At 41.8% G+C, this 21,461-nt stretch overlaps 1 protein-coding gene across 1 annotated transcript in view; it reads left to right on the forward strand.

Annotated features, from left to right (window-relative positions):
• The window catches only part of LOC109291939 (dynein heavy chain 5, axonemal-like), a 361,945-nt gene that overhangs the window by 314,288 nt on the left and 26,196 nt on the right, over window positions 1–21,461 (forward strand). The window contains exon 74 of the mRNA XM_019509183.1: window positions 14,812–15,020. Within this exon, the coding sequence (XP_019364728.1) occupies window positions 14,812–15,020 (209 nt within the window). The remainder of the gene's footprint in view (window positions 1–14,811; window positions 15,021–21,461) is intronic.

Genomic DNA, 21,461 nt, shown 5'->3' on the forward strand with positions numbered 1-21,461 from the left:
GAGCTGCAGGGGAAGAAGTGGAGGGGGCAGGGGGCAAAGGACCCCTCCCCCCCCCCCCCCCCACCCTGACTCTCCTGCTGCTGCTTTCCCCATTGTAGCAAACTGGCAGGGTGCAAATTTAAGGCAACACTCCAGTATTTAGCTTCTATACATGGAAAATTATAACAAATGTATAATTTTCCTGTATATAGCATCTAATTATTAGGGAGCCATCTTAAATTCAAGGTCATGTTGGATTTGCATAAAAATTGTATACATTTTTCAGATGAGATTTGAAAAGGTGATAAAAATGTTTATAACCAAGGAGGATGATTTTTAATTGAAACTTAAAAGAATGTGGGAGTCACTCAGCATTAAGGTAGTGGGCTGCAGCATTTTAGAGCAAGGAGTGCTCTAGCAATTGTAAATGGACTTACAGTGAGTCAGAGTGAAAGGAGGTGAAGGTATGAATGCTGGCATGTGCAGTGGCAGAATAAAGACAGTGGAATAGATGGTTCATGTTCCCTTCTGTTCCTTTCCTCCCACATTCCAATTTTTCCTATTTGTTCTAATGTAAATAGCTATCTTGGAAGAGAATATTAAGTTGCACTTCCAGACTAACAAAACAAAACTAAGGAGATTTAACAGTAAATTAAAGTAACACTCAAAAAGTTCCATTTTGCTGATTAGATCTGACCAGTTCTGATATGCCCTAGATCAATAGAGGCACAAAGTTTTGCGGAGACAGCAGATTCTACCCTACAGGCAAAGAACTGGAGTACTTCAAAATGAGCCCCTTTAGACGAGTAATTACTGCCTGTGATGCACTTACTTTCATTGCTGGTTTTCAATCTCTTAACAGCAAGGCAGTTAGCTTCCATAAAGAGAAGCATTTTTTCCCTTTGTTCAAAGGTCAGAATCAAAAAGGATTTTTTCCTCTCATTTGCATGGTTCACTAAAGCAACAATAAAAGCGTCAGCAACATCATGGATATAATCTGAATCTAGAAAAATGTTCATGAGTATTGCATACAAAACTAATTAGATTCCAGACCCTTTAATAGCATGCAGTGTACAAGATGGTACCCTCTTATTGTAAATTTTGAGCTAAATATTTCCTGATATTTGTGGGAACAATCCATATTTTAAGTCAATAGCAATTGAGCAGATACATAACCAAGGGTAAAAATCAGTCTTTTCAGTGGCATGACTGATATGTTTAAAGTCTGAGAATATACAGTACTCTGCACTTATTATGTGGATGAGTAACCGTGTGTTTGCACTTAATATTCAGTTCCTCAGTGTATACAGTCCGATATCAGCTGTCTTATCAAGTTTGTGCTGTGGTTGTGTTCAGGCCTTTTAAATATGATAATTTCTGAGGTAGAGGTCAGGTAAGAACAGTAAAAAATCACTTTCAAATCAAATTTAGCAATGAAAGTAATAATTGGAATTAATAGATCCCAGCAGGTTCATTCTGTCAAGAGTGAATACTATAACTCTTTCATTTGGCAGCATGGAAGGAATATTTAGCTGTTCTGCTTTGTTCAAAAGAAAAGTGAAAACTGAAACTCTATGACTCTATACCCTCACCTGAACTTCATGGGTGAATCAGAACTGTGCCTTCCTCCCAATATTGTACCCATTCGTTGTTATAATGGCTTAATTCAAACTTCCTTTTCATAGAGAAGTAGGGCTGCAAGGGATCTTCAGAGGTCATCTAGTCCAACCACCAGCCAGGGGCAGGATCATCCCTATGCAAACCACCCTATAGAAATCCCTTGTCTAACGTACTACCATTGGTAAAACTACACAGTCAACCTCGCCACAACCACAAGGCACCCTGACCTGTAGCAGGTAAGGCAGGGAGATAAACTTTACAAGCAACCTTGAGGTTTGAGGCGTTTCATACTCTTCCCTGGCCTTTGAGTCTGAATTCCTTGCCTGAATCCATTATTTTAGTATTCCTGTTTTGCTAGTGCAGTTACTTTCAGCTAATCTACTGTTTTAGGCAACTAATATACATAAGAATGAATCCCATGTTTTTACTGTCATTCAGTTTGATCTTTTTTTAATAGGGTTGGAACATTTAATTTTGTAATTTGTACATGAATAAATACATTTTGGTTTGGTTTATTTGCTGTAATATATAGAATGGAAAATAACAAGTGCAAGCTACTCCTGAGTGGAGCTGACATGCAGCCATTTGGAAACAATGTGGCATGAAAGGGCATGGACCATTCTACTCCTCTCCTGAGTAGGTTGACTATATTATTTTGAAGGAAATCTGGAACTGGGTAAGGAAATCCAGGACAGGGTAAGGAAATCTGGGAAGGGGACCCAAACACATGCACAGACCCCATGACTCCCAGGAGCCCTGATGGCAGGGCATGGAAGAGCAGGACAATGCAGAGGCCCACAGCCAGGCTCTATCCCCTGGATGCAGAGGTTCGACCTGACTGGGAGAGGCCTCTGTGTGGTACCCCCAGGCTTTGCCAGTCTGCATTGCTCATCCACACAGCACCTTCCCTCCTGCCAACAGCAGCCACCTGGGACCACCACGCAGCCCAGTCCTCAGCAATGGGCATAGTGGCAGGGCATGAGGCTGTTGGCAGTGGGAGGCCATCCCAGCTCATCCCACATAGGTGCTCGAGCCCTGGCCCCAGTATCCTCCCCCCGCCCTCCCACCCTGGCTGATCCCCGCTTCAGGCAGGAGGAGCAGTGCTCAGTCCAGCCCACCCCCACCAGTCTCCAGCTGCTGCTCAGGAGGAGCCAGGCCAGGCACTTGCAGGCAGGTAGCGCCACCAATCTACGGCTTTTGCTTCCATTTTAGTCAACTAGCTGGGATGCTGGGACAACCTATGAAGTCCAGGACTGTCCCAGCCAAAACAGGATGTATGGTTGCCCTATTCCTGAGGGGTCCATTGGGCAGCATTCAAGAGGGCAGATGCTTCTCATGTTGTCAGCACTTATTGAGCAACCTTTCTGTTTGGAGGGGACTTACCTCCCAATGACCCGTGTAGATCCAGGCATTAGCTCCCTTTGTCCTAAGGGATAATTTGAGATTAAATTGTAATTATTAGATTTGTAGCTACACTTGATACTCACTGTTATGTTCCGCTTATTAAAACTGTTTTAATTACTTATTGATTGCCTATATTTATTTCACAGTTGGAATGATATATAAATGTGAAAGCAGCAGTGAAGGCTGTCCTCTTAAGCAGTTTAAATAGGCTGTGTTTTCAAAATGGAATGCTGATTTCAGAGGACGTGAGCATTATGTTTTAAAGTGTGTATATATTTCATTTTGAAAGTAACTATAAACGGGTCAACCAACTCCACAGAGCCAGAAGCTCCAAACTTCAAAGAAACTCCAGTCTAGATATGGAGTCAAACTTTACAAGTTCATCCCTGTATTCGTGACAGAACTGTGATTTGGGGTGTTAGTATGCTATGCACGTACCTTACTCAGCTTCAGTGAGAGGACAGATTTCTGTGGCAGAGGGAACTAATGGTGTAGCTGTGATTTTACCGGCCTCTTCCATTTATAGTGATATGTTAGATTCAGCAAACTGCTTTAAAAAACAATTCCCACACCATGTTAGAGGTTGCTTGGTGAAAGGAGGCCCAAAATGAGCTGTCTTGTTGATGTTGCGGCCTGTACTCCTCGAGTACCCATGTACAGCAGCAGGAATAGGAGCTGATTTGAGGGAGCTGGAGTATCACTTTCACAAATCAAAATGACGGGAACAGGATTTATTGAGGGTTCCCCTGACCCTCGAGCAGCTTCTGTAACGCCAGAAACAAAGGTAGTGTGTAAGCACAGAGAGAGACATGCTGGCAGCAGTGAGAACTGAGATCATAGTCCCAGCAAGGAAAATAGATGTAGCCTTTTATTTTGGATTTCTCTCATGCTGTGTTACCTACATAGTACTCCATAAACAAAACTCTACACTTACTTTATTAATATTTCTCACATTCACTTTTTGTCATAAAACTCTAGCCATTTGTCATTTATTTCTTTTATCTTACTACTTTGTGCTTTCATAGTAAACCTTTGGAACTGCTGACTTCATGAAAAATAAAATGCATAAAAGCTATGCAGTTGGCCTTAGATTTATTATCCCTTACGTCTTTCATGTGTCATATGATCACAGTATCTGCATAGCTATTTACACAGTGCTTAAACTGTTAGAAGAAAAATACTTTTCTTGTTAACATATGACTTCAGAATACTACACCTCCCCTGAAAAGCTTTTGCACAACCTATAATAAATTAAGATTTGTTTCTGCAGCTAGCTGAATCTGAGCTGTTCTTCAGACTTTATAATATTAGTAGTGCAAGTACTGTGTAAACACCTGCAGCGTAAGCCATGAGACCTAAATGGAAAGCAAGCAAAAGAGAATTAATGGAAATTTTGACTTCAAAGTCACTGTGACGTTCATTACGGAGCATTTCTTCTAGACTTAAACACACTTCTTATTATAACTACACTTTTGGCACCCCTAATTTTAGGATATCAAAAAGCAATGTGCTGGTATTCTTTAATCATAAATTTATGCCAGCTTGAAAAGTTTGAGAAAATGCGAATGAGGATACTGGCGAGCAAAAAGTGATACATTCTTAGATATGTTCCTAATTTTTTTGGCTCCATATAAAGTCAGAAAAAGCTTGGTGTGGAAATCCCAAATTTGAAATAAGAGTTTGAGCTTGGTAAATACTGGTGCTTTTCATTAGTTTTCATAGGTTTCCGTTGTGGACTTGACATGTTATTAAAAGCCATTTCATCCTTTGATTTGAGTCTTTGTTGTTCTATTTGGTGGAGGCTGGCTTGTAGATTGGTTTTAGGTGTTTCATTACCATTGTATCAGTGCCATATATGAACCCTAAGGTGCACAGTCAACATGTTGAAATATCTAGGAGCTTACATTAAAAAATAAGTGTCATGAAGAGTCCCTGAGGTATGTGGGTATACAAGCTATCATTTTTCTTCTCAAAATGCCGTGACATTGGAAGAAGGAGGGAAAAGAGGCTCTGAATTCTATTCCCATCTGCAGTTTCAATGTAGTGATGTAATACTCTGCACATAGCATTTTACAAACACGATTTAGTTTGTCCTCAGATTATCCCTACAAACTAGGCAAATAATTGGACACTGATGTTACATTGGGAAAACCTGACACTCACGGAGCTTATCATGCTTACACGTATAAACATGGCCATGACAGAAGACAATTCAGAACGCTTTTTCTTAACAGCTTGCTACAAAGATGAAAAAGAGCCCTACTGCAGCCGAAGCTAATGATATTTGTGCTTAGGTCATTTGATTCATGCAATGGGGCTGAAAAGTCCTAGATTCTTTCCTCACTGATGATCCCATAGATTGTATGGGAGATACAGAAGGAGACATCAGAGTAGTCCTCTCCTAGAATTTTATTTGGAAATGTCTGGAGGATTTCAGTAAAGGCAGTCATGAATTATAGCAAATGGAAAATCTATATTCGTTAGACTTTTTTTGGGAAAAGAGTCTAAAGTCTCTTGCCACCTCAGAACTAAAAAATAGCTTGGTTCAGCAACTCTCAATTTGTTCTGTTCTCTTGATTCTGATGAAGCCAGGTTCCTCGTTCTTTTCAAAATTAGATTAGTTGATTTTTTCTTTATTAAGAAGCGTATGCATACTAGGTAAAGTGATGATTATCAAAGACTGCTCAGAAGAAACCTTACAAACTTAGGACAAACCAAGGGAAACAAAAACAACTTTTAAATGGTTTAAATCCTTTTAAACGGAATGTCCTTACAAAGTTCTACTGGCCTTGCTTGGAATAAGATTTTTTTTTCATTTTTGGGTTGGCAAATAAAATATTGGTACTAATTTTCTCTTTATTACCAGTCCTGATGATAATACGTTGGTAAACAGATTTGGTTCCTGAGCTGGTAAATCTTCCAAACAATATGCAAAGCTACTTTGTATATGGCCTTACTGAATAGTGTATATGGCTATTTTGAAAAATGATGCAGAATTCTGTTTCTGCTACTTGTCAACCAAACTGAAGTTTGATACTGAGTTACCTAACTAAAGCATAGGAGCAATTCTGTGCCCCATTTTAGGAGTAGGATCTCCCTCCATAATAGCGCATGTCTCCCTGTTCCTGTAATGCAGGACCTAGGTGAAATGGAATTCTACCCTATGTGTATTATTTTTTACATATATCATATTCACCTTAGGTTGCCTGATGTTACCTGACTACAAGGAATTAAATCAATAGAGTCCATTAGGGAAGAAACAAAAAGAACAAAAAATTACGACAAAGACAAGTTACTGTCTAGAAGAATCCCAAAAGTCCTTGAGAGATTGATCTGGACTGGAGGGAGCTATAAATTGTGAAATGCCACCGCCTGGGTCCAGCCAGATTCTTTCAGTTCCCTTTTCTCATGTTGACGTCTTGCATCATTTGGGATAGTACGCTATTAAAGGACCTAGGGTCTAAAACAAGAAAGGGTGTTCAGTAACTTGCCAGCGGCTGCTCAGAAAATTGTACTGACAAAGATGCAAGGAGATACCCAAAGAGCATACAGATTACTTTTGCAAACCTAGAAATGGAGGTGACTGGACTGGAAATAAGGTTTGCAGAAGATATTAAAATTTAGGTTAAGGGGAAATATTATTTAGGCTTCTTGTTTGCATCTTTCTACTGCCTTCTCTTTGCTGTTGGGTGAATAAATAAGGCTTGTGTTTGAAGAAACTGTTTTTGAGTTGCTTTAATCAGCAGTCCCCATAGGCTCCAGGAGGAAGAGGGCTCACATGGAGTTGCTGGGCTGGTAAACTAGGGGCCCAGAGCACCTATTAAAGGGCAGTAGGATCCAGAAACAATGTCAGATAGTCAGGCCTCTTACTTGAGTTGTGAACTTGAGAGAGAGTAGAAAAAGTTGACCGTGTAGTAACTGTGTGGTTACTTAGTGCTGGAAGTGTTTGCAAGAACTCTATAAAGCAAGAGCTTTATTACCAGCTATGCATAGGAATAGCATGGTCTTCACAACACCTCACACAGACCGTCTGGGCATGTCTACATGTACATTAATGTGCCATAATGATGGCGCATGAAGTTTAGTACCTGTAATAACAGGTACTAACTTAAAGTGCTATAATTGGTGCTACTGCACAATAGCACTGGCACACATCTTTTGTGTGACACTAATGCACAGTCGACTAATTCTGTTGTGCCTTAGTGCCTTAGCTTGGCTTTCGCTGTGAAGCACTAACGTACAGTAGAATTAGTCTCCTGCGCTTTTAGCATCTTGTGTAGATGCACCCTCTGTGTGGGAAAGGCACAGTCCCTATTACTTGGCAGCAATATATGATTATGGAAATGAGAGGCTTAACTCTCTCCTCATGCTGGTTTTATCCCTGTCTAATTTCTTTGGCTGTTATTCCTGATTTATATCTATGCAACTGAAAAGAGAATCAGGCTCTAAGTGCAACAGTTGTCTGCAACAATATGTAAGATACCTAACATCTGGATATGATTTTTACATCTCTGGCCTGAATACAGACCTTCCCAAATGAGAGAAATCAAGTTACAGATCTATATCCAAACCTTTCTGTAATCAGAGTTATTCAGATCCACCTCAGTATGTGGGTTAGGTAGACCAAATAGTAACAAGAGGCTACTGCTTAAAAATAATAGAAGTGCTAATAACATCTGAAGAAAACATTCATACGGTTATGAGTCATTCTAAATTAAGATCCTCGCAATAATTTAAATGTTTTAAAATGTAGTTTTGTAGCTGCTTGACATAATTATTTGAATTAGTAACAAACCTCTGCTATTAAATTGAACACCTACAGTAGTCTCTGTTCAGCACTTCAATGAATTTGGACACGCTTTGAGAATGAGATGGTATTAACTCAGGGCAACAGGGAAGAGGAAACCTATTTTTAAAAGCTTTAATCTGTGTGCAAGAGAGTAGCATACAGTTCATGTTATTTTAGAAACATAAAAATTTCCCAAAGTCTTTAAATGGCCTGACCTTTAGTCTGTCAACTTCATATGGGTTTTGTTGCACCCAAGAAAGGGAACACCACCACATAAAATCCCAAAATAAGTTAGTTAAAAACAGGCAAGTGAGGTTCATGGAACATTATAGCTTGACACTATACAGTAATAGGCTATTCAGTCAGTCCCTTTATGGATACCTGCCCTCTGATTTTTTTAGGTAGTAGAAGTATATTCACTCATAAATCATATGTCTCTGACGTATTTTTAAGGTATCCATCACAGTGTTGTTTGGGTGTGCATACATTCTGCAGGATATTCGCTTATATTGCTCTCATTTTGTAATAAATTTAGTTTCAATGCACAATTTTTATTTTTATCAAAGCATGTCATCTGCATGAATGTACAGTATAACAATACTACAGATGGCCCATGGTCTGCTAGGGTGCTAAAATTTAAGTGCTGTATCCCTGCTGCCAAAGCTGACTCCTACTCACTAAGCTTATTAATGCAAAGTTGTAGCCAGGGCCAGGAAAGTGAGAACATCTTCTCAGCTTCTACCATCCTTCTGTTGGGTTTGCTTCATGTCCTGACCAGAAGTCTGAGTGCCTTATGTTCAGCAGCAATTGTGAGTCACCATGCAGGGTTATTTTAATAGTGTTACCATGTGTAACACAACACTACCTACCCCACATGGTTTCCTTTGTGTGTCTTCATATCATGTAAATGAAGGAGAGACTATTCTTTTAGTTGGGAGGCTTCAGCATGTCCCCCTTGGATGGCTTAGCCGGTCTCTAAAGCAGCTGGCAGTGGACAAGGGAGAAGCCCACTGAAAGGTCCCCCAGGGAAAGTATACCCATAGATCCCAACACTATCAGGGCCTAGAAAATTGAACCCCAACCCAGTTAAGGGGGTGTTAAGAGGGCCCACTACCTTTTCCTGTCCCAGAGTACCTGGCCATGGGAATTTGAAGCAAAAGTAAAGAGAGTACAAAGATAGCAGATAGTGTTGTCTTGAAGTTCTTCTAGCCAGCTGTGTAACCTTGCAAAGTGAGTGCAGAGTCAGGTTTTGAAGTTCCAGGCAAGCCAGAAGTACAAGATGGTCTATTGTCCTGACACCTCTTTACTGTCTGCTCTGAGCTTATATAGGCACTGTGAATGGGGCCTCTTCCTGAGAGATCACTGAGCTTGATTACCGCCATCTGGAGACTGGGCCTGGGACAGAATCTGCTCCAGCTGTGCCTCAGCTTATTATAATATGGTTACAGATGACACGAGAGTGGATCTTATAGACTGGGTGGGTTCACCCTGATGCCCAGACTTTTGGCTTTGTCACTTGTGCACTGCATGTCTGATGCATTGGTTCTCACAATTCTTTATGGCATAATGGACCAATGTGTACCATTTCTCAGCTTTAAACATGAACACTGGATTGATTCAAGGTTGTTCTTAGACAGTGCATGTATTTTTTCCATTGCCTACAGTACAGGTGCTCATAAGGGATTTTCTTGGGGAGCTAGTTATCATCAGACATACTGTATCAGCCAGGCCATCTTAAGCTGCAGACACGCATGCACTTGGAGCAGCTTCTAAAAGGGACACAGAGTTTGTGCTCAGTAGGATGCATCAGCTGTGATGCTCTGGCACATGTTCATGATCGTATAGGACAGTGGTGTGCCTAATTCAGTGTGTAGAGTCAGGGTTCCCCGCAGGTCCAGAAATCTGGCAGCACAAGAGTGGTGCCACTGCTCTCCCAACTGCAAACTTCCAGACCCACGAGAAGTCCCATGGGCCAGATGACACAGTTGTTGGCCAGATGGGATTAAGCACTCCTACTATAGGGTACAAGTGAGCTAAATCACCCTAACTTTGACAGAGTTAAAGCAATGTAAAAGTTGGAATGTTTTTGCTATACTTGTTCTGCTATAGTCACAGTGTGACCAGAAGTTTGTCCTCCTTTTTTAAAGCCACTCTGAGTGTACATTTGTCCAGCCTCTCAGTTATACCTTCATAATCATAGTATATCTGACATATATTTACTCTCTGGAGGACTCTCGTATTTGGAATTCTCTTATGCCTTCTTTTTCATTAGTTTTCCTAGCTGCTTTAGATGGAAATGTTTCAGTAGCTTGACATTATAGCTGTAGGTTGTTCATGCTTCACATGATTCTAGAATTTTTTAATTTTGTCTACAATTTATACCTCTCTATCTCTTAAATGTTCATGTAATCTTTTGAAGTCTGTCTGTGCTGTAGTGATTCTGTTGGAAACTTCATCATTGAATGAACTTTGTGGGAGCATGACCCAGATGGATGAATTCGCCTGTAGCTTGAAGCATATGCCATTGATTGGTGGTATGTAGGGTTTACCAGACACAGGCTGATATATAACCTCTGACTTTTTAAAACTAATAATCAGTCCAACATGTGAGCATGTAGCTGCAATGCATATCTTCCTGAGAATGAGCAACTGGGGCACAGTCATCACCCAGTGAAAACAAGCTTGTGTGTGTGCAAGCTTGTTTTCATTCACAGACATCAGGGATTAAATAGCTATGCATCAGTTCTGAATCTAGTCCGGATAGTTATATCAAGACCACAGAAAACAACTAGCAGTGTGTGAACAAACAAGACACTAAATAGTATGGGTACAAGGACACAGTCTTCTTATATGTTTGCTACTAGAAATGGCATGGAGATAGTCCCACTTTCCATTACTCATGCCATCATCCGATCATGAATTTGTCTAACCATTGTCTAACCATTACAATGTATATGTCAGGACACCTAGTTTTTCCAATATTAGAAATTTCCACAAGCCTTTTCTGCTGATTGTGTCAAATGCCTTTGTAAAATCAGCAAAGACACAGATTAAATCAATATTCTGATCTTTTTATTTCTCTTCCATTTGCTGTACAACAAAGGTTGGATATTTTTGCCTTGATCCTTATTTACTGGTGGGCAAAATTTCTCTGTAGTATGGCAAGTGAAGAAGCTAAGTATGGTGCTTGCAAGGATCTTGCCAGCAACCATTAGTAAGGCGATTCTCTCATAATGCTCACACATGCATGCACATACACGTAAATAATGATGAGAGGTGTCTCACTCATACTTCATCATATTTCATTGCTGCTAGTTTGGGTACATACATAATCATCCATGAACACAGGCCCGTATATCTATATAGGTGCATATGTAACTATTGTCAGGGAATCTTATATATAAACAGAACATTATGTGTATAATGAAATGCCCTGGCAATGGTCACATATGCACATTATATAAATGTGTGGCCTCATTTGCATGGATGCTTATATACATGCCTGAACTGGCAGCAACCTATATGAAGCAATCTGCAAAAGTGCAAAGATACTTCTATTACTCATATACATATTCCCCATGCTGTTAGTTGCTTTCTGCGATCTTGAGGGGGGTTTGTGTGTGTGTGTGTATTATTCATATATAATACTTTATATATGAAAAATAGAAGTACTTTTGTACTTTGGCAGATTGCTCCACTATGCCATATCACCCAAAATAGCACTGTGGACATCTCCTGTGCAGTGTCTTGAGATTACCGTCAAACCCAAAAACCCACCCACCCCTTCCCACCTTCCAGACTCTAAACCTGAAACTGATGTGGTGAGGTTGCTCTAGGGGCAGTCCCCAGCACCATTCTTGAAATCAGTGTCTCTATCAACCTTGAGAGTGGTGGCAGGGGATGTCCCTCAAGGGTCTGCAGAACCTCCATTCTGGGTTTGGAGCATGCAGTGCAGCAGCAGGAGCAGGTTGGTGGGGCTCAGTTTTGAGCTGTAGTCTCATCACAGAGGTGATGTACACATGTCCTGTGAGACACTAGATTAAGTAATCTTATCAGTTATATAGATTTCAGATGGAATAGCATGAGAGCCAGGTTTTTTGCTACTTTAGATCAGTATGATTGCCTTTACAGTCTTTAAAGTGATAGATCAATTGGCCAGAATTTAATTGATGGTATGCTGCTGAGGGAGTTGATCAGTGGCCACATCCCTGATGATGGATTCCACAAAGAGCAGGTTCTAGATTTAGTTCTTTTCAGTCAGGAGGGCGTTTCCATTAAATTTCATAACAAGGATGGAAACACTAGGATCTGGAACCAACTTCCAAGAGAAGTGGTGCTGGCTCCTACCCTGAGGGTCTTTAAGAGGAGGCTAGGTGTACACCTTGTTGGGGTCGTTTGACCCCAGTACTCTTTCCTGCCATGGCAGGGGGTCAGACTCAATGATCTGCTCAGGTCCCTTCCAACCCTAGAAACAGTGAAACTATGAAACCTGGATGAGGCTTATTCACTGTTTTAAAACCACCATAGAACTTCCTTGTATCACTTCAGTCAATGTATGACTGTAACTCATTTGCTCTTTTGCTTTGCCAGGTATCATGCATAGCTCTCAGTTTAGATTGGAGTGTTATGCATATTATGAAAAGTGCATTTTTTAGTGCTGATGTTTTGTCAGTTATCTAAGTTGAATATTAATGATGTTTCTCAAATGATTGCTTTGTACCCGTAGCATTCTCACTGAACCAGTCTTCATGTTTCTGGACATCCCTAGTAGCATGCTATTCTTTCCCAGTCACCTAAATGGCCTGCAGTGGCTCAGGCTAGAAGCCATGGTATGGGGAGAAGTTGCTAGAACAGCCATCCCTTCCTTTTCACAATGCTGAGCTGGAGGGGAGGGGAGGGGTGGCCAGGCCCTGGCAGGATGCCCTGATTAGGGAGAGGTTTAAACCCCCACCCTAGCCTTCACCATCTCAGGCTTTTCCCTGGCTCACTGCTCAAGGGGCAGGAGTGTTGCCGAACCCCAGGCCCTGGCTAGCACCGTGAGGCAAAGCGGGGTGTGCAGTGAATGCATCTGTTGATAATATCAAGCTTTTCAGTCTCCCTCTCCCTGTCTGCAAACCTGACAGGGCTGCAAACCAGCAGGAGGGGCTGATAAAACCACAGTGTTTATCAGCCTGTCACCAAAACAAAAGCTTCTCTCATTAATTAGTTCAGGCTCTTTTTAAACAGCTTGTTCCAAGGAGGGACATTACCAGCTGACCTCTTGATTAGCTTCAAAACGCCCTAAGTAGACACTGTTCTGTCTGCCTTTGTCTTGTCCCAGTGAAATTGGAGATACACACACACACCTCTCAGCATTAGCAAGCATACCATATGACTAGGGTCCATGGGGCTTGGGTCTGGGCTGTGAGAGATAGGAGGGAGGGGGGAATCGTGGCTTGAGCAGTGAGGGAAACCAAGCAGATTCTGCTGGGCCTGAAGTCTTCCCGGGAGCTCTGGCCAGGGAAGAGAGAGGTGGGTCCAACCTGTTCTTTGCAGCCCTGGGCTGCAAAGCATGTGGGATCCTGGGGGACTCTGGCTTAACTTCAACCAGGAAGGGGTCTGGGACAGACATTCTATAAACTGGCTTGACCCAAATCAGTTAAGTCTGATACTACATTCAACCAGGTTTATCTTAAACCAGGTTCAGCCATTTTGAAACTGGTTCATGTGCGCTGAACGTCTGTTCTGTTATAGGTTTAAATCAGTTTCTTATCACTTCACTCGGTTTATGTGTAATGTCTGTCCCTAGCCTAGGTGTCCAAAATGGCAACTTATATGGCCAGAAAAGAATAGAACACCATTCCTAGAATGTTCACAACAGTTGTGTGAGCAGACTCCTTGAAGCACCTGCAATCAGCTTCCGTGTTGCCAGAAGTTTTAATACTAATATTTAGCTGCAATTCTACTGCCTTCTGTAGCTCTTGCTTTACAGTATCACACTTCAATCTTTTGATATATTATTTCTTCAGAGGCATTTTCCCTTGAAGTCTTGTAGGTGGCTTGATACAAATGTGGAGCCTTGCGTGGATAATGCAATGGATTAAGCAGCATCTTTCTTGACAGTGAAGTAATCAGTCAAATGCCAGTGTTTGGAGCAGGAAAGATCTGTGAAGCTCAGTTCTTATTTTAAAAAATAAACAACCCAGTTGTTTGTAATTATAAAGTTATGTGTGGCACAGTTCATTAGGAATAAAGACCATTGTGGTTGCATTTTCCAAAGCCATGTTTACTAATAATACCTACCCAGTTAGATGGTTTGATTCAATATGAGCATTGAAATTACCCTAAGTAATGATCTTGTCTTTCTGGGAGTTGGTGTATGCCAGGTTTTTCATGGAACTGTTTGTTCTTTGATGTCAAACAGCTTGACTTGCTTGATGTGCTGGCACTGATGAAGCATGATATAAGCAATGAGTGCCATTTTTAATGCAGGCCATTGTACTGTATGTAGAACATGTGTGTGTTTTGTCACTTGGAAAAGAAAAATTCTTGCCTGTATCCCACATTCAGCTAATATTACAGTGCTGGGGACTCTTGATAATGAAAATGCATGGAAACATTATCAATAACAATAAATTGCAGTGAATGGATTCTTAGCTGTCAATACGTACTGAAAATATAGGTGACATATAGAATATGTGTATCAATTATATTATACAAAAGGTGGACATTAAACTATTTTTGTAATTATTCAGATTTCCAAGCACAGGTATGAATATCAATGAGGGAAAAAAAAACTTGTCAGAAAAAAAATCATGATTTGTACTCATAATATAATAAACGTGATTTGGTCATTATTAGCCATGGCTTGAGTCCTGTTGCAGATATTTGCTCTGTGGAAACACAAGACTCCATTTTAAGAGTTTTGTAATTAGGAAAAACAGAAGAAGTTCCTTTGGTTTCAGAATATTGTTTATAAGTTTAAATTTCTTTTGAAAGCCAGGGTAAGTCTCATTCTGAATTTTTTATTTGTGTTTCAGGAACCATTATTATGTCAGAAGATTTGCGTGATGCACTGGATAATATGTATGATGCCAGAATTCCAAAGCTGTGGTTCAAAATTTCTTGGGAGTCCGCAACTTTAGGGTTTTGGTTTACTGAGCTTCTCGAAAGAAACCAGCAGTTTAGCAGTTGGCTGCTGGATGGTCGACCAAATCAGTTCTGGATGACAGGATTCTTTAACCCACAAGTAAGACTGCCAAATCATTCTCAGTGCAATTGTTTTAAATCCCGTGAAACAGCCAAATAGTAGAGCTTCTGGCTAAATCAGTGTTTGAATCCTGGGCTAAATAAACTCCAAACCTTAAGGAGGAGATGTTACTTAAATCAAATTATCATTATTGAAACAGCAGGAAGTACCTTCAGATTATAATTCAGATTTGTATGAGTTTGTTAAATGGGTTCCTTCACATTTCAAATACTACTTTCTTTTTCTGTTCACCTGTCATAATAGTTATTTCTTTTTTTTCATTAACCTATTTAAAAATTCCTTAGAGCACACCATAAATACATTTCAGAAGAAAATTTAAAGAAAGGCACACATGGGGAAAATGGCACTTGATTCTGAGCCCCTGTGGACACGATCTGTGAAGTGTTGTTCACCTTTTATACAGCACACAATACTGGATTAGGTAATCTATATATAGAGAAAAAAATCCACAGCTTTTATCTTGCTGTGTCCAAAATTACAAACAAATATAAAAAGGTACACAGCAAAGCGAATGTCTGAGGGTGCAGGAAGGGAGGAAGAAAGATACCAGCCTAGATCATCTATATAGCGGCTATATGTTACATCCCAGGGAATTGCACATGCATAATTTGGCACGTAAAATGTATGGCTGTACATAATTGCATAATACCACATAATTCCCTCGGTGTAGCTAGTGAATGGAAAGGGCAGCTCCTGCCTGCAGAAGGGGGGCAGGGGTAGGCATGGGGTTTGTGGGGTCTGTGGGTGTGTGGGCCCCCCACTTCATGCCCCCCACCCTATGGTGCACAGCCCACCAGCAGCAGCAGCCAGTCACAGGCCATTGGGGCGCTCCTGGGCAGGGTAGGCAGAGCCCCTGCCAGTGTGCAGCTACAGCTGAGTGCCTGGGGCTGCATATAGTTCCCACCTGCAGTGCTGCAAGCCCCACATGCTGGCATGGAGCCAGCCCATTCTGGCCACCAGCAAGCTGAACTGGGCTGGCTCCATGCCACTGCATGCAACCCCCGGGATTTGCTGGAGCTGCACACCACTGGGGGATCTGCCTGCTGTAGCCAGGAGCACCCCAAGAAACTGCCGGTGGCAGGGGCTGTGCAGGGGGGGTGTGGCAGCAGGGGCTGTTGTGCACGGTAGCAGGCATGTGGCAGGGAAGCCCATACCCACCCATAAATCCCACACACTTCCCCCCAAAGTCCACGCACTCTCATACCCATACCCACCCACAAACCCCACAGACCCCTTCACAACCCCCTGACAGCCCCACCATACACCCACACCCCCATACCTTCACAAACTCCTGCACACACACAACCAACCCACACCCCTACACACGCAAGTACCTGCGTATATTTCTAAAGAAGGTTAAAAAATTTTTGTATTTAGTTTAATTTGTAAAAAAAAAAAAAAAATTATCCTGCATAATTTTGAATTTTTCTGTGCATAATTCCCTGGGGTATAATATATGATCTAGGCTGGTATGTGTGCACATTTATAAAAATTCTGGGCACTATGACATCTGGAAATTCTTTCTGAGAGCTTCTGGCCAGTAATGTTTTGGGGAATCTAAGGAGAGCTAGATTCTCTAGATAGCCTGTTCCCACTCTTGACCACCCTCATGGTCAGAAAGTTCCTTCTAATCACTAATCTAAATCGCCTTTGCTGCATCTTGAGGCCACTGTCCTAGTCCCATCCCCTACAGCCACAGAGACAAGCCCATTTTCATCCTCTCTGTATCCCCTTCAGGTATTTGAAGGGGATACCCTCCCCTTCCCTTCCTCCCCCAGTCTTCTCTTCTCCAAACTAAATAATCCTTGTTCTTTTAGCTTTTCCTTGTAAGTCTTGCTTCCCAGGCCCCTAATCACTTTCATTGCTCTGTGCTAGAGTGTTTTCAAACAGTCTACATCCTTGAAACAGGACACAGTACTCCAGGTGAGGCCTCACAAGTGCTGAATAGAGTAAAAGAATTACTTTCCTTGATTTCTAAGTGACACTCCCATGAATACAACTCAGTATGCTGTTGGCTTTTTTTTTAATATGCAGTTATTTTACCCCAAGTGCAGGACTTTGTATTTGTCCTTGTTGAATCTCACCTGATTTGACTGCAGACCATTTCTCCTAGTTACCCAGGTCATTCTGCATCCTAGGTGATGGAACTGTCTAGAATAAAAAAGTGATGGCAATAGCAAATACTCTCCAGGATAGATCATGGAGGCTCTTCAGATGACTATTCAGACTAGTTACAAAACAATCTGTCCTTTTGATTTCATAGTGCCAGCAGCCTGTTCTTTGAGGATGTAGGAGTCCCAGGCCACATGGTAACAAAATAGACGGGAGGTTGCCAAACCGTGGCACAGTACTTGCGGCTGTCTGGAAATTGGCCAAAGTCCCACCCACTTCTCCCCAAGGCAGCTCCAGGAGACAGTGCAGCCCAACACCTTCCACTGCTCTGACTTTCCCCATGGGGAGCGCCCCCCCGGGCCCACCCTTCTCTCTCCTCTTCTCCCCCATAAGACTGCCAGCTCAGGTGCCGGGCTGCCGGGACCACTTACCGGCAGCCCGGTAAGTGGTCTGTAGCCACACCACTTACCCCGGAGCACACTCCCCACAAGGAAAACCGAAGTGGCTTGGTGCTGCAGCGGCAGGAGCCCGATCCTGCGGCCAGTGCCCATCGCAGGGTGGGTGTGCAGAGGAGGTTGATGAACTCTCACTCCAAGTCACTCAGCATCCCTTCCTTCCCGCCGCCTCCTGGCTCTTGAACTTTGGTGGAGGATCAGATGTGGCTCTCACTGGGGAGTAACTCTGGCCACCCCTGAAGTAGACCAATAGTTTTGAAGAAGCTATTATACTTTCAGATTTGGTTTTGTCAAAGACACATGGTTATATTCCACTACAGGCCAGAGATATAGCACTGGGGAACACCAGCTGCCACAGTGCCAATGGCAGCGGTTGCTGAGGTAGTAGCTACTTTTACCACCCGCTCCCAAACCTTCTCCACACCCAGTTACATTATTATTGTTGCAAACACTTTAAAGTATCCCTAAACAGACTCCCAGCTATATTCCTACTCAACTTTGTGGTCTTTCAAGTAAAGGCTAGCAAGAACTGGCCTTATTAGTTGGCATCGTTCATGCCTTGGTCTAGTGTCAGGTTTGGAAATCTTCCAAGCCAAAATGAGCCATTTTTTTGGCTCAGGACATCTGGACACTTCATTAAGGATACAAATAACCAAAGTGGAATGTGCCCAAACAAGATACCATCACAATTTGGAAAGGGCCTTCAAAAAGGTGGAATTTTAAACACTGCATAAACACACAATTTTAATGGTATTTATATATATAATGTGCATGGAAAAGTCCCAAATATTGTATATTAAAACAAACACAAATCAGAAGACTGTTATTGTAGTTGCAGCATCATAACCTAGGCAGCAGTGGGAATAATGTTTTGAGACAATTATCTGAAAATACCCTGCAAAACTTGATTGATCCACACTGCATTTAGTCAGTAATAATGTTATAGTTATGAATTTAAAATAATTCAGTATCCCATGGTACAGGAGAAATCAATTCTTCTCTACTAAAATAGGCTCAGAAAGATCAAGCGTTAATTCTACTGGAAACATGGTTCATTTATAGTGCCTTACACATTTTCAGAAAATCCTTTCATTTGTAAGATGAAGTGCATAGCAGAGGTCCTAGTCAGGTAGGATACGTCATGTCCCTTTTCCCATCTCTGTACATCTTTCTATGAATAAATGTAATGGGTACCACAAGAGAACAAGATAAAACTACAGAGTTCAGAAAGTTCTTGCATTATAAAACAGGGCCTGATTCTGCTCTCACTTGCACTGGATCTCGCCTAGGGTAATTTCAGTATTATTTCTAATTTATATTGGTGTAAGTAAGAGCAAAGTCAGGCCCATTTCCCCATTCAACTCTGCAGTAAAGCACATGTGTAGATGCACCCAGTAGGCATGTCTACACAAGATAATTAATGCGGAGTAGAATTGGCTTTAGGATGTCATGGCCAAAGCCATGCTAATGTGCCAATGTGCAGTAGAATTAGTCTACTGCACATTAAGCATACAAAAAGACCATGTGTCTTTGATACTGTGCAGTAGCACCAGCTACTGTGCATTTAGTTAACACCTTATATTAGAGGCACGAAACTTAATGTGCAGTAGCAACAGTGCATTAATGCATGTGTAGACATACCCACTGTGTGCATCTACACCTGTGCTTTACTGTGGAGTTGACTACAGTAATTAGCCTCACAGAAAACCATCACCATCTACACATGCACCCCTATTCGGGTGCAGTAAATTAATTAACTCTGCTGTAAGATAGTACTGTCCAGGACAAGTACTATCCTATGGCAGAATTATTTAGTGTCCGCATATGCAGACGGTGACTGGGGCTGGCTGGGGCACGAGGATGCTACAGTGCCGGGCTGCCTTCCCTCATGCCTCAGCCAACCCCTCCACAGCACGTTGAGCCAGGGCAGAGCAGCTCCGGGCTAGCAAGCTGACCACCCAGGCCTCCTGCTAGTGGCTGGGGATGCTCCACCTCAGCTCAACATGCTGCAGTCCTAGGCACATGTGTAAATGCTGCACCTGGGAGCAATAAACACTGGCACAAACTGCTCAGAGTTTATTGCTACATGCTAGTTGCATGTACCGACTCCAAAAAAATCATCTTCTCCATGTATGTCTGATCCAGGTAAACCAGGTCGAGTGAAATGAGAACCATCCTTCCCAACCCATGAGTTAATTTGGGACATTTAAAACAAAAATTTGAAGCAATGTGATTAGCCATTGTTTACAAAATACCAGGACCTTTCCCACACCTTTGTACCTCTTGATTTTAGCCAGCAAATAAATAACTTTGCTCTGCTGTTTCCATGGCCCTGGTTTTTTTTTTAATGCAAGCAAGCCAAAAATCAAATGTTGCTTTCTCCTGTAGCAGCAGGGTACCAGGCAGGTCAGAAAGAATGTCAGCTGTCAAATTTTAACTTGGCAGTTGCTAGCCTGTGGGTGTACCAAGGCATCTGTCTATCAAGCTGTCCTATATTATCTTATTGTGTACTTATGCTCCCTGTCTGTTTGTATCCATGGTCTCTTACCTTGTACTTAGGCTGAAAGCTGTTGGGGACAGGAATTGTCTTTTTGTTCCTTGTTTGTAAAGCACCTAGTCTGCTAAGGTCGTAGTGCATGACTAGGCCTGCTAAGGTATGTCTACTCAGGCTGTCAGTGAAAAGTAAGACCCAAGCACTCCCAGCTCAGAAATGCAGTGCTGAAGATGGTCTAAGAGTGCCCTTCAACACTGCTTTCAAGATCTCTGCTTCTGGAGCAGCAGCAATGACAGTGTCTCTGGAGTGTCCTCACTACCACATTTTCAGGTTTGAAGCATGAGTTGATAGGGTTTATTTTTGGCTGCAGACTCAAAAATAATATGGAGCCAAGGTAGACGTAACTTAGGCACCATGGGAATGCAAATAATAAGAAAGGTAGATGCAGTGCCTCCGTTCCTTTGCACACACTAACTTCCAAACACCACCACAGTATTTCATTATAGAGCTGGGGAATTTAAACCACAAAAGGGAAACCTCCCAGGCTGTGAGGTAAAGGGGAACCAGTAGAGCTAGCTAATTTGAATCTACCACTTCATAGCATTTGCAGTTGGCTGATCCTTCGTCATTCAAAGAGTCAAAGTTGGATTGTGTTATTAGAAGGTCAAAGAGTTATTAGAAGGTAAAGAAAACAAAACTCCAGGCCACATCAGCACCCCTCTGTAAGCATGCTGCAGGGTGTCCAGGTGTGTGGGAAAAAATGACTTGCTTACTTCAAAATCTGAATGAAACAGGTATGTGCTCCCAGTAACTGAAACAAGCTTCATTGTGAACAATTAGTTACCATAAATGCAAAAGAAAAGGAAGAAAAGCCAGGCTTTGTACTCCCTATACCAGCTTTTGAGTACCTGGGTGACTTCCTGCACCTTTCTGTTCATTCAGTGTCTCCAAGGCATTAATTTGTGCATCTTGCTCCTTCAGTTCCAAGCTCTGATATTTGAGATGTTTTGTCCATGTGCACGTTCTCTCTGGTGGCTGTCTCACACCAGAGAATTTTTGCCTTTCTGATAATGTGTAGAGTTCACTTTAGCTCTGCTTCCTGCTGTCCTCTCCCAAGGGTCTAAAAGGTAGGATGTATTTTTCCCACTCCTCAATTTCCTGTCCACTGCACAGCCTCTCTCTCTCTCTCTATATATATATATCTATCATAACCATATATCGTATCATATATATATATATATATATAGAGAGAGAGAGAGAGAGAGAGAGAGAGAGAGAGAGAGAGAGAGCTATGATATATCTCATATCATTCATATATATATATATATATAGAGAGAGAGAGAGAGAGAGAGAGAGAGA

This window comes from Gavialis gangeticus, unplaced genomic scaffold, assembly GCF_001723915.1.
Source record: "Gavialis gangeticus isolate Ggan-Ray unplaced genomic scaffold, GavGan_comp1, whole genome shotgun sequence".
Classification (NCBI taxonomy): domain Eukaryota; kingdom Metazoa; phylum Chordata; order Crocodylia; family Gavialidae; genus Gavialis; species Gavialis gangeticus.